This window comes from Phyllobates terribilis, unplaced genomic scaffold, assembly GCF_046119375.1.
Source record: "Phyllobates terribilis strain yellow unplaced genomic scaffold, ASM4611937v1 Scaffold_7__3_contigs__length_470593459, whole genome shotgun sequence".
NCBI classification, from domain to species: Eukaryota; Metazoa; Chordata; class Amphibia; order Anura; family Dendrobatidae; genus Phyllobates; species Phyllobates terribilis.
This window is the reverse complement of record NW_027362767.1, coordinates 225,887,805-225,900,097: the sequence shown is the minus strand read 5'-3', so window position 1 is coordinate 225,900,097 and position 12,293 is coordinate 225,887,805. Positions and strand designations below refer to the sequence as shown.

The 12,293-nt window shown below is 45.3% G+C and overlaps 1 protein-coding gene across 3 annotated transcripts in view; it reads right to left on the bottom strand.

Moving 5' to 3' along the window:
• The window catches only part of NEK6 (NIMA related kinase 6), a 182,902-nt gene that overhangs the window by 72,990 nt on the left and 97,619 nt on the right, over nt 1–12,293 (bottom strand). For 2 of the 3 annotated variants that reach the window (XM_073639767.1, XM_073639766.1), the window contains one exon: nt 11,518–11,634. In XM_073639767.1, the coding sequence (XP_073495868.1) occupies nt 11,518–11,598 (81 nt within the window). In that variant the 5' untranslated portion in view covers nt 11,599–11,634. Of the gene's footprint in view, nt 1–11,517; nt 11,635–11,734; nt 11,835–12,293 lie in introns of those variants that run through there. The other variant, XM_073639768.1, reaches the window with a different exon arrangement.

The following is a 12,293-nucleotide window of genomic DNA, read 5'->3' as shown; positions in this document are numbered from 1 at the left end:
CCCTTTCTTTTTGATGCAGATTTGAAGCACCATTTTTTAATGAAATGCTGGGAATCCTGCACTTACAAACACAATTACATTTTTTCATACTCCCCAAATAAGCTAGTAAGTTACGGCAAACAAAATGCACCAAAAAACGCACAGCTTCAACATCTTCTTTAAAGGAAGACAGATGCAACCGGCAGACCACGACGAGCTGAAGCAGTGAAGGGGTTAAAGCCGCACAGCTTGATACCGATACTACACCCCAGGTTCTGGTACATTAAGAAGAGAGGAGTCCTGCTGTGCTGCGCTGTGCTGTGCTGCGCTGTTCCTGTGACGTCTGATCACTAGCGAGCTGTCTACGATATCATGTATTTTACCGGAGCAATCTGACAGTCGTAGGAGCGCTGCACTCCTTTATTTTTCTGTTCCTAACCAATAAGTAGTATAAGGAAAAGTAGCGGATTGCAGCGCAGCCCTTTCTTTCTCAGCTTTCCACTCTTCATAAGAATCATCTCTGAATCAGGATTACTATTGTAGAAGCGAGAAAAAAACAAAGAACGAAGTGGCCAGAAGAGTGACATTTTTTATTTTTTTTTTACATTTTTAAAGTGATTTATAACTTATAGAATAGCTTTTTTTTTTTTTTTTTAGTTTGCCATGCTGTGTCTGCAATACTACAAATAGTCCATGATCAGAGGTGGCGCTGTTTCTTGGAAAAAAAAAAAGAATGAATATTCTTTTCTTAAACTTTTGTAAAACTAAGGGTCGGATTCATCATTTATGATCTATTGGAGTCACTATTCTTTTTTTTGTGTGTGTTGTGATATTTGCTTATTTTTTTAAGCAAAAATTTTTAAAAATTGTAAAGAAAAAATATGCTTTATTTTTGCCTTTGACTATTTTTATATATTTTTTTGCAACTTTTCAGAACCCAAAATCCTTTAAAAATGTCACAAAAAATGTGGCAAAGTGAAAACTCCTCCAGAAACCTTACTCCGGCCAGGGACTGGAGTAAGATGCGCCAAAAGAAATGCAACATTTGGTAAAAGTCATATTTCATGAATCTGTTTAAAAAATCTGGGTAAGAAAAATTGTCGAGGAACAATGAAAAAAAAAAAAAAAAAAAAAAGAAAAATAACGTAAACAGTGGTGCAAATACTAAAGCCACTAAAAAGGAGCAAATTACTCCAGAAAATTGGAGAGACAGCAATGATGAATTGGGGTCTACGCCTTGGGCCTCATTCAGACGTTCGTTTTTTCACAGCTACGTGTGCTCTCCAGATGTTTCACAAATACAACATGCTCTATTATAGTCAATGTGGCAACTTTTCGAAAAGTCACATAATTTGCCGTAGTAATTCTCCCATCACAAAATGATTTTCTATACGCCAGCTATTTTGGCGCAATTCTTGCGCTATTTTACAAAATGTCAGACTTTTTACGCTATGAAGTGCTAAAAAAGCTTAAAGGGAACCTGTCCTCAAGTTTTTGGACTCCAAAGTAATAGATCCCAGTAAAGTACCTGTAGTGATGATTACTTCCATACATTTATATTACAAATCCGCGTCTCTGTTGTCTCGTAATCTATTGGCGAATTCTTATATAAATGAGCTCACAAGTGCAGGAGATTGATCTGGATTTTCAGCTCTCGCTTATTTAGGCTTTTCCCTTCCCGGCGCCGGCCTCCTGCCAGTGATTGACAGTTCACTCTTTTCTGTAACCTGCTGCCTCCGGTCAACATCTTGTTCAGGTGCCATCACTCTGGGGGGCGGCACATGCGCAATAACGTCCTCATGACATTGCGAGAGACGGAATATTTATCTATCATTGCTCCGTTCGAGGGAATGATAGCGCCTCCGCAAGGTGTCAGTCTGTGACCTGCTTCCTTGGCCGACATCTCGCGCAGGCGCAGTCATTCCTGGGCGGTAGCACAAGCATGCGCAGAAGAATACTCCTGCTTTCACAATATCATCAAGATGTTACTGCGCATGCGCAGCCCCAGAATGATGGCAACTGCGCAAAATTTGGGTGGGAGGGAGCAGGTCACAGAGAGAGAGCGAACTGTCAATCACTGGCAGGAGGAAGGCACCGGGAGGAGAAAGAGGCCGGAGAGCTGTTGACCAAGCCCTGGGACTTCATTTGCATAAAAAATTGCTGGTTGATTACAAGACAATACAGATGTGGATTTGTAATATAGAGGTATGGAAGTAATAATCATTACAGGTACTTTACTGTGTTGACGTTACTTTGGGGTTTAAAACCCTGCAGACAGGTTCCCTTTAAAGACATAAATAAAGACAATTTTTGACTGTGCAAAATTCATGAACCACTTCCGCCACTTTGTTGCAAAAAAAAAACAGTAACAAATATCACAAGAGAAAAAAATTAAAAAGTCATTTAACCTCGCCCACTTTCCCCGACAAATGATGAATCAGGATTTTTTGTCTTTTTTTCCCTCCCGGGATAAGCGATACATTTGTTGGAACGTCCTATGAAAATACTTTTCTCGGAAAGCTTTAAGAAAGTTGTCGTATAACCTTGCCCTAATAATTGAACATATGAGTGCTCCAAGTTAAAAGGGTTAATACAGTCAGTAGCCAAAAACATTATTCCCCATGACTATGGTGGTGCTCAGCAAGGATGTGTAAAAAAAAAAAAAAAACTTTCCAATGTAAAGAAGAAGAATGAATATGCAGCGCTCCCAAGGTAAAAAAAAAACTCCAGCAGACTTTATTCCAATCAAGTAAAACAGCATGGTAACATGTGGAATACTACGCAAAACGGAAAAAAGCCGTTTCGCTCTGAGCAGGCGCTTCTTCTTGGTCTCGAGCGCCTGGAAGAAGCACATGTTCGGTGCGAAACGTCGGTCTTCCATGCAGTGTAGTATAGGACATGCTACCATGCTGGAATTTTAATTGATTGGAATAAAGTCTGATGAAATTTTTTTCTTTTCCAAGGGGAAGTGCGGCATATTCATTCTTCTCGTCTACAATAAAATATATGGGATATAACAGTCTCTAAAAGTAATAAAAGGTAAGGAATTGATATTTATGCTTCTTAAAGATTTATTATATATTTACCTGGTAAATTTAGGAAAGGTGATTGGGTGCAGGTATAATCGGGGTACGAGTAGCTGAATAGTGCCAGTGCATTAATACTCGTCACGCAATAATTGGAAGGATACAGAGCGCTGATTATAGCAGAGCCCACTGACCTGAGGACGGCCTGCTCCGAGCAGTTATCCTCGCTATGCTGGGCTTGATGCCTGGTGATGACTGGACACCTCGGCTGATATGCTTTGGCATGCTCCAAGACTACAGCTGCACATTTACATATGCAATGACCTAGATTAGCATTCCCTATCACAACCCATCAGTCCTAATTAAAGTAATGGAGCTTTCATACAGCCTAAAGTGGGAAAAGCCATAGACAGGATATGACAAGCATCCTTCTACTTGATTAAAACAATATATTCTGCGCATATAATTTCCCCACCCCACCCCCCCCAACCGAAGAACTTAAAACAGCAGAAAAATACAGAAAAATGTTCTTGGAAGATTTGAAAAAATATATATATAAAGAAAAAAAAGAAAATGATAAAATCCGATACTCGAGGTGGAAATAAATAAATTGTAATCTTGTCAAAGTTGAATCTGTCTCCAGGTTTTTGCCACCTAATCCGCGAGCAGCATAATGTAGAGACCCTGATTCCAGCGATGTGTCACTTACTGGACTGTGTGTTGTAGTTTTGATAAAATCAGTGTTTTATCAGCAGGAGATTATCACTAGAGGACTAGCACACCTGCTGCCATGTAGTCCAGCCACGCCCGTTACCACTGATTGGCAGCTTTCTGCCTAAGCACAGTGTACACTGAAAGCAGCCAATCAGTGGTGTGGGTGGGGTTACACAGAGCTCAGCATTCAGAGAACTGCTACACTATGTGCACAATTATTAGGCAGTGAGGAATTTGACCATATCATCATTATTATGCAGATTTTCCAACTCCGAGCTGTATAAACTTGAATGCTGATTGGTGATGTGTATTTGTGTAATTAGGGGGATGAGGCCTAAGGATACAAAACCCTTTATCAAGGTGTGCAGAATTATTAGGCAGAAGTACAAGGAGTTCAGTGCTCAGAGACACGGCCGAGGTGAGGAGGCTGAGCCCGACCACCACTGAGCAAGACACAGAAGTACAAGGTGTTCAGTGCTCAGAGACATGGCTGAGGTGAGGAGGCTGAGCCCGACCACCACTGAGCAAGACACAGAAGTATAAGGTGTTCAGTGCTCAGAGACACGGCCGAGGTGAGGAGGCTGAGCCTGACCACCACTGAGCAAAACACAGAAGTACAAGGTGTTCAGTGCTCAGAGACATGGCCGAGGTGAGGAGGCTGAGCCCGACCACCACTGAGCAAGACCCAGAAGTACAAGGTGTTCAGTGCTCAGAGACACGGCCAAGGTGAGGAGGCTGAGCCCGACCACCACTGAGCAAAACACAGAAGTACAAGGTGTTCAGTGCTCAGAGACATGGCTGAGGTGAGGATGCTGAACCCCGATCACCACTGAGCAAGACACAGAAGTACAAGGTGTTCAGTGCTCAGAGACACGGCCAAGGTGAGGAGGCTGAGCCCGACCACCACTGAGCAAAACACAGAAGTACAAGGTGTTCAGAGCTCAGAGACACGGCCGAGGTGAGGAGGCTGAGCCTGACCACCACTGAGCAAGACACAGAAGTACAAGGTGTTCAGTGCTCAGAGACACGGCCGAGGTGAGGATGCTGAGCCCGACCACCACTGAGCAAGACACTGAAGTACAAGGTGTTCAGAGCTCAGAGACATGGCCGAGGTGAGGAGGCTGAGCCCGACCACCACTGAGCAAGACACAGAAGTACAAGGTGTTCAGTGCTCAGAGACATGGCTGAGGTGAGGATGCTGAACCCCGACCACCACTGAGCAAGACACAGAAGTACAAGGTGTTCAGTGCTCAGAGACACGGCCGAGGTGAGCAGGCTGAGCCCGACCACCACTGAGCAAGACACTGAAGTACAAGGTGTTCAGAGCTCAGAGACATGGCCGAGGTGAGGAGGCTGAGCCCGACCACCACTGAGCAAGACACAGAAGTACAAGGTGTTCAGTGCTCAGAGACATGGCTGAGGTGAGGATGCTGAACCCCGACCACCACTGAGCAAGACACAGAAGTACAAGGTGTTCAGTGCTCAGAGACACGGCTGAGGTGAGGAGGCTGAGCCCGACCACCACTGAGCAAGACACAGAAGTACAAGGTGTTCAGTGCTCAGAGACAAGGCTGAGGTGAGGAGGCTGAGCCCGACCACCACTGAGCAAGACACAGAAGTACAAGGTGTTCAGAGCTCAGAGACATGGCCGAGGTGAGGAGGCTGAGCCCGACCACCACTGAGCAAGACACAGAAGTACAAGGTGTTCAGTGCTCAGAGACACGGCCGAGGTGAGGAGGATGAGCCCGACCACCACTGAGCAAGACACAGAAGTACAAGGTGTTCAGTGCTAAGAGACACGGCCGAGGTGAGGATGCTGAACCCCGGCCACCACTAAGCAAGACACAGAAGTACAAGGTGCTCAGTGCTCAGAGACACGGCCAAGGTGAGGAGGCTGAACCCCGACCACCACTGAGCAAAACACAGAAGTACAAGGAGTTCAGTGCTCAGAGACAAGGCCGAGGTGAGGTGGCTGAGCCCGACCAACACTGAGCAAGACACAGAAGTACAAGGTGTTCAGTGCTCAGAGACAAGGCTGAGCTGAGGAGGTTGAGCCCGACCACCACTGAGCAAGACACAGAAGTACAAGGTGTTCAGTGCTCAGAGACACGGCCGAGGTGAGGAGGATGAGCCCGACCACCACTGAGCAAGACACAGAAGTACAAGGTGTTCAGTGCTCAGAGACACGGCTTAGGTGAGGAGGCTGAGCCCGATCACCACTGAACAAGACAGAGAAGTACAAGGTGTTCAGTGCTCAGAGACACGGCCGAGGTGAGAGGCTAAGCCCGACCACCACTGAGCAAGACACAGAAGTACAAGGTGTTCAGTGCTCAGAGACAAGGCTGAGGTGAGGAGGCTGAGCCCGACCACCACTGAGCAAGGCACAGAAGTACAAGGTGTTCAGTGCTCAGAGACATGGCCGAGGTGAGGAGGCTGAGCCCGATCACCACTGAGCTAGACACAGAAGTACAAGGTGTTCAGTGCTCAGAGACAAGGCCGAGGTGAGGATGCTGAACCCGACCACCACTGAGCAAGACACAGAAGTACAAGGTGTTCAGTGCTCAGAGACAAGGCCGAGGTGAGGTGGCTGAGCCTGACCACCACTGAGCAAGACACAGAAGTACAAGGTGTTCAGTGCTCAGAGACACGGCCGAGGTGAGGAGGATGAGCCCGACCACCACTGAGCAAGACACAGAAGTACAAGGTGTTCAGTGCTCAGAGACACGGCCGAGGTGAGGATGCTGAACCCCGGCCACCACTGAGCAAGACACAGAAGTACAAGGTGCTCAGTGCTCAGAGACACGGCCAAGGTGAGGAGGCTGAACCCCGACCACCACTGAGCAAAACACAGAAGTACAAGGAGTTCAGTGCTCAGAGACAAGGCCGATGTGAGGTGGCTGAGCCCGACCACCACTGAGCAAGACACAGAAGTACAAGGTGTTCAGTGCTCAGAGACAAGGCTGAGCTGAGGAGGTTGAGCCCGACCACCACTGAGCAAGACACAGAAGTACAAGGTGTTCAGAGCTCAGAGACATGGCCGAGGTGAGGAGGCTGAGCCCGACCACCACTGAGCAAGACACAGAAGTACAAGGTGTTCAGTGCTCAGAGACACGGCCGAGGTGAGGAGGATGAGCCCGATCACCACTGAGCAAGACACAGAAGTACAAGGTGTTCAGTGCTCAGAGACACGGCCGAGGTGAGGATGCTGAACCCCGGCCACCACTGAGCAAGACACAGAAGTACAAGGTGCTCAGTGCTCAGAGTCACGGCCAAGGTGAGGAGGCTGAACCCCGACCACCACTGAGCAAAACACAGAAGTACAAGGAGTTCAGTGCTCAGAGACAAGGCCGAGGTGAGGTGGCTGAGCCCGACCACCACTGAGCAAGACACAGAAGTACAAGGTGTTCAGTGCTCAGAGACAAGGCTGAGCTGAGGAGGTTGAGCCCGACCACCACTGAGCAAGACACAGAAGTACAAGGTGTTCAGAGCTCAGAGACATGGCCGAGGTGAGGAGGCTGAGTCCGACCACCACTGAGCAAGACACAGAAGTACAAGGTGTTCAGTGCTCAGAGACCAGGCTGAGGTGAGGAGGTTGAGCCCGACCACCACTGAGCAAGACACAGAAGTACAAGGTGTTCAGAGCTCAGAGACATGGCCGAGGTGAGGACGCTGAGCCCGACCACCACTGAGCAAGACACAGAAGTACAAGGTGTTCAGTGCTCAGAGACACGGCCGAGGTGAGGTGGCTGAGCCTGACCACCACTGAGCAATACACGAAAGAGAAATGTCAAGACTGGGCCAAGAAATATCTGAAGACAACAGATTTTTCAAAGGTTTTATGGACTGATGAGTTGAGATGGCTCGACAGACCAGATGGATGGGCGCGTGGCTGGATCAGTAACGGACGCATACGTTCACTTCAACTAAGATGCCAGTAAGATGGAGGTGGGCTACTACCATAGGCAGATTATAATGAGGGCAATGTGGGCTGCCGCCCGAGGCTCCGGGGGGCCCATGGCCCGATTGCCTCATTATAATGTGTACACCGCCGATGCGGCGCACATATTCCGGCAGGTGGGGGGGCTGGCCCGGTGGTGCCCAGGACCGCTCCCTCAACAGCTGTGCAGGGCCCCTGCTTCTTCTCCGGCCGGGCCAGCGCTACACCTTTAAATTTGTTTGTGTGCCGGCCCGGCCGCATCACAGCTAGGAGACACGGCCCTGTGCGTGGCCGTGTCTGCTAAAGTGACGTCATGCAGTGTGCCCTGCCCTGCTGCTTCACACCGGAGAGGAGCTGAATGGAAGCCGAGCTACGTGCGGCCTCATACTGTATATAGATAGATACAGTATGAGCCCCCATGTACCTAAGAGGCTATATGGGGGCTTAAACTGTATATAGGGAGCTATGTGGGGCTCATACTGTATATAGGGAGCTATGTGGGGCTTATACTGGATATAGGTGGCTATATGGGGGATTATGTGGGGGCTCATACTGTATGTAGGAGGCTATATGGGGGGCTCATACTGTTTATAGGGGGATTATGTTGGGGCTCATACTGTTTATAGGGGGATTATGTGGGGGCTCATACTGTATGTAGGGGGCTATGTGGGGGCTCATACTGTATGTAGGGGGCTATGTGGGGGCTCACACTGTATGTAGGGGATGTCAGCATACTTAATTGTGCTCAATATTAAGTCATACCATTAATGTAAAAAAAATAATTATAATTAATATTAATATCGAGCAAAATTGATTTCATCCTATTGTTCCGGCCTCCACAACAGTCACGGTGTCTCATGTGGCGCCCTGGGAAAATTCATCTCCCACCCTGCTTTATTATGCATAGCGCTGTACACAAGGGAAAAATTTGTGCGGCGCGCTGTTATCTCTGTCTTTTTCCATCTACAGATGTGCTCCAGAGCACCTGTGTGTTACTCACATGACCTATCACATGATTTATCAAAGGGGATCATGTGACATGTCATGTGCTACATTGGGTACCTGGGGGGGCCCAAGCCTTCTAATCTGCCCAGGGTCCTGGTCCCGGCTACTCTTAATCCACCCCTGGTTACTACTATGGACTGGGATTATTAAAGATCAGCTAGTTTGACTTTTTGGGTTGAAGATGGACTTAAAATCAACTCCCAAACCTACTGCCAGTTTTTAGAAGACACTTTCTTCCAGCGGAGGTACAGGAAAACGTCTGCAGCTTTCAAGAAAACCAGGATTTTTCTGTAGGGTAAGACTCCATCACAGCATCGAAGTCTCCAATGCACAACACCAGGGAAGGCCTTAAAGACGAAGAACGATGACCCATCCTCACCTGACCGAAACCCTTTTGAGAACTTTTGGGCCCTTCTTAGATGGGAAATTTATGGTGGAGAACGGTCACCTCTCTGAACAGTGTCTGGAGACTGTGGTTGGTGCTGCCCAAAACATCAACAGATTAAGAAACTAACAGACTCCATGGATGGACGGCTTACAGCTGTTATTGAAAACAAGGCGGCCATATTACTGTATTGGTCACTGATATTTTTGGGGAAGTATCAGAAATTTAGGTTTTCTCTTTAGTTGCATAAGAATTATGTGAATTAACAGTTGCCAAAAAATATACAAAGGAGGTGAAAAGTAGGGTCTAATATTGTGGACTTGATTTGCTCATGTAATACCAATAGCCAATGGGTCAGTATTGGGCTCTTTTTTTTTTTATCACACATTCATCAATTCATTATTTGGGTATATTACATGCAACTGATTTTGCCACGGTAACTCTATAGTGATATTTACCAGAGAAAATGGTTACCAAAATTGTTTGATTTAGCTGCTTATTTCACAGTTTCGATTGCAAAGTGAGAAGTCCCAGGTAACATCTGCAGCATAAGCCGACAGACCGCGGATTAGAAATACGAAGCGCCATTCAATTTACACCGCGTGTGCAGGAGATTTTCATAAAATCCTACTGGTATAATACGCAGCAGTGCTCCATGTGTAAAATCATACGCCTAGTCTGCAAATACAGAAGAAGTAGTGTGAACGCAACCTGACATTCTGCCAAAAATAAGAGGTTGTGTGATTCTTGACCTACAGGTTTCTTACTTCTGGGTGAGAAGTCAAAAGCCTGCCGTTGTTTTAGTGAAGTGTTCGGTTTCTATTGAGATTTTGGGAAAGAAAAAGAGGTTACATAATAAAAAGGGAAAAGAATCCACTTGAAAGTTTGGCATATTTTCAGCTTCCCTGGTATTACGTATGCTGAAGCATGTGCAGCCATAAATACTACTGAAGTCCGATATCATGGGGACTAGAAGTCTATCTAATGGATATAAAGCTTTGGCCAACATTCATTAGGTATTTGTAGTGAAATAAAAAATGAGACGTTACCATGGTGCAATATTAGCGCCGTTTTCCAACTTTTTGAACTAAAAAGTTCCAAAATTGGTCAAAGACAAAGGAAAGGAGCATTTTTTTTATTTTGTGCAAAATTTGTGAAACATCCGCCATTTTGAATAATTTGGCACGAAAAACAACAACAAAAAACACAAGGCAAAAAAGAATAGTGATTTTTTTTTTAAAAAAAGGGCCAATGATGAACAGTGACCCAGGTCTATATACAGTTTTTTATGGGATAGGAACTCTTCCGTATTTTAAGCTCACACTTTGTAAATAGTGCGACAAGAGGGGCGCTCTTTCTGGAAAACAAAACGTAGACCCTTTCTCGACTTCCTTTTAGGCCCTCCTCAGCTTCACGTACGTGTTCTCTCCGTTTCTATTTTCCCACATAGAACACGTTCCCGTTTTAGCTTGAGTAACTTTTTTTATATGTCTGCAAAGTAAAAATTGTGAAATATTCCAATTTGATCCTCATCAAGCGAAAAGGTCTCCGAAAAAGAGAAAGACCAATTTTTCATTCTAATAATAAATGGTCGACGTGGATGAAGATCGGATTCAGCACCGGTATGGGAACAAAAAACGTTTTTTTTTTACAGGAGGGGAAAACGACGAGGCTTCCAAATACAAACCGCTTCAGGAAACGTCGGTGATCTTTTATCATGGAGCATTTTTGTAAATGTTTCGTTAACGATTTCCCCGAATAGTTTTGTTATTGTTTTTCTTTCCGATTTCCTTCACAGTTTTTGGGGGCGTATTTTTTTTTTCAACATTTTTAGCATTTTTTTGACATCCATAATATTGGGTATTTTTTTTTAATGAAATTGCTGCAAAAACAGTTTAAAATGAGCCCGGTTATTTATTTTTTTTTTAAGCCTATCCATTGACTTCTACCGTGAAGTATCGAGCGCCTTCTGCCTGTAGAATGGGCAGGTCTCTTCTTTTAGCTGCTTGGTGTTTTTTTGGAAACTGGATGCTTTTAAAAAAGATGCTCAAAAGGCTGAACCTATGGACGACAAGTCGTTTTTACATAAAAATGAATAGAAAGATTCTTTCAAGCGTCTTTCAAATCGGACCTGCTCCAAAAATGGCTAAAAACACGTCGTGTGAACATACCCTAAGACATAGATTCGTTTGTGTACCCCAAACTGGTTAAACCCTATAACAGACTATACTTGATTAATGAACTTATTTCCAGCAAACAACTCCAATGTGAATTTCACCAGTCATTTAAGAGTATTCTTACAATTGCCTATTTTGATCATTTTCTTCAAGTGGGATTTATATGACTTTAATAATCAAAAATTTCTGATAACCTGGCACCGGTCAGATCCCTTCATTTGCATACTACAGAAGATTTTTATATATATTTTTTTTAACGTGCTGTAAAAAGAAGAAGTCAGTGATTGAACTCACTTGGCCATCGTGCTGATAGTCTTGTCCTTGGACTTTGCAGAGGGGACTGTTCTGATCTTCTAGGCAGTGCGTTCCGTCCATGGCCACATTCCAGTTCACACATACAGTTTGATGTGACTAAAGAAAAAAATAGAAGACAAAACAACGTCTTTAGCTGTTAGAAATCCTAGAATCGGGGTATAATTCGTATGAAGTACATATGAAAGCCACGGTATACTACGAGTCAACGTGAATTCCTAGAAGATCTCGCACTTTGTCAGAAATCTAAGACACATCAGTTGTCAAGGGTTGTAGAGCTTTGCATGTAATATCACCTACTATTACAGGTATAGCACTTTGCTAAACTGGTTTCTCAGCATTCTGGTGGATTGCCTCAATGAGGATATCCTGAAGGGTTTTCCCAGTGTAAGAACAAACTCACAGACTGAGTTCTGCTCAGGATAATCACTAAAGCGAAATACAATCTTGCACAAGCATAATCCTATACACCAAATCCAATGATCAAGTTAAAATGAGCTAATTATTTCTTAAAGGGGCCAATGAGCAATTTGATTTGCACTGTTCAGGTCTGGTGTCCAGTCCGATGCTCCGAGGCAGCCGGTATTCACTTCTGCACCCGGCACCCTAAGAGCCTCTGGCACTTACTGAACTTATGACATCCAAACGTTCCAAAGTGACGGAGGTCGTGACATTGCCCCCCCATATAATGCCACATGCAGGATGTCACTTGTCCCCCCCCCATATAATGCCCCATACAGGATGTCTCTTGCCCCCCC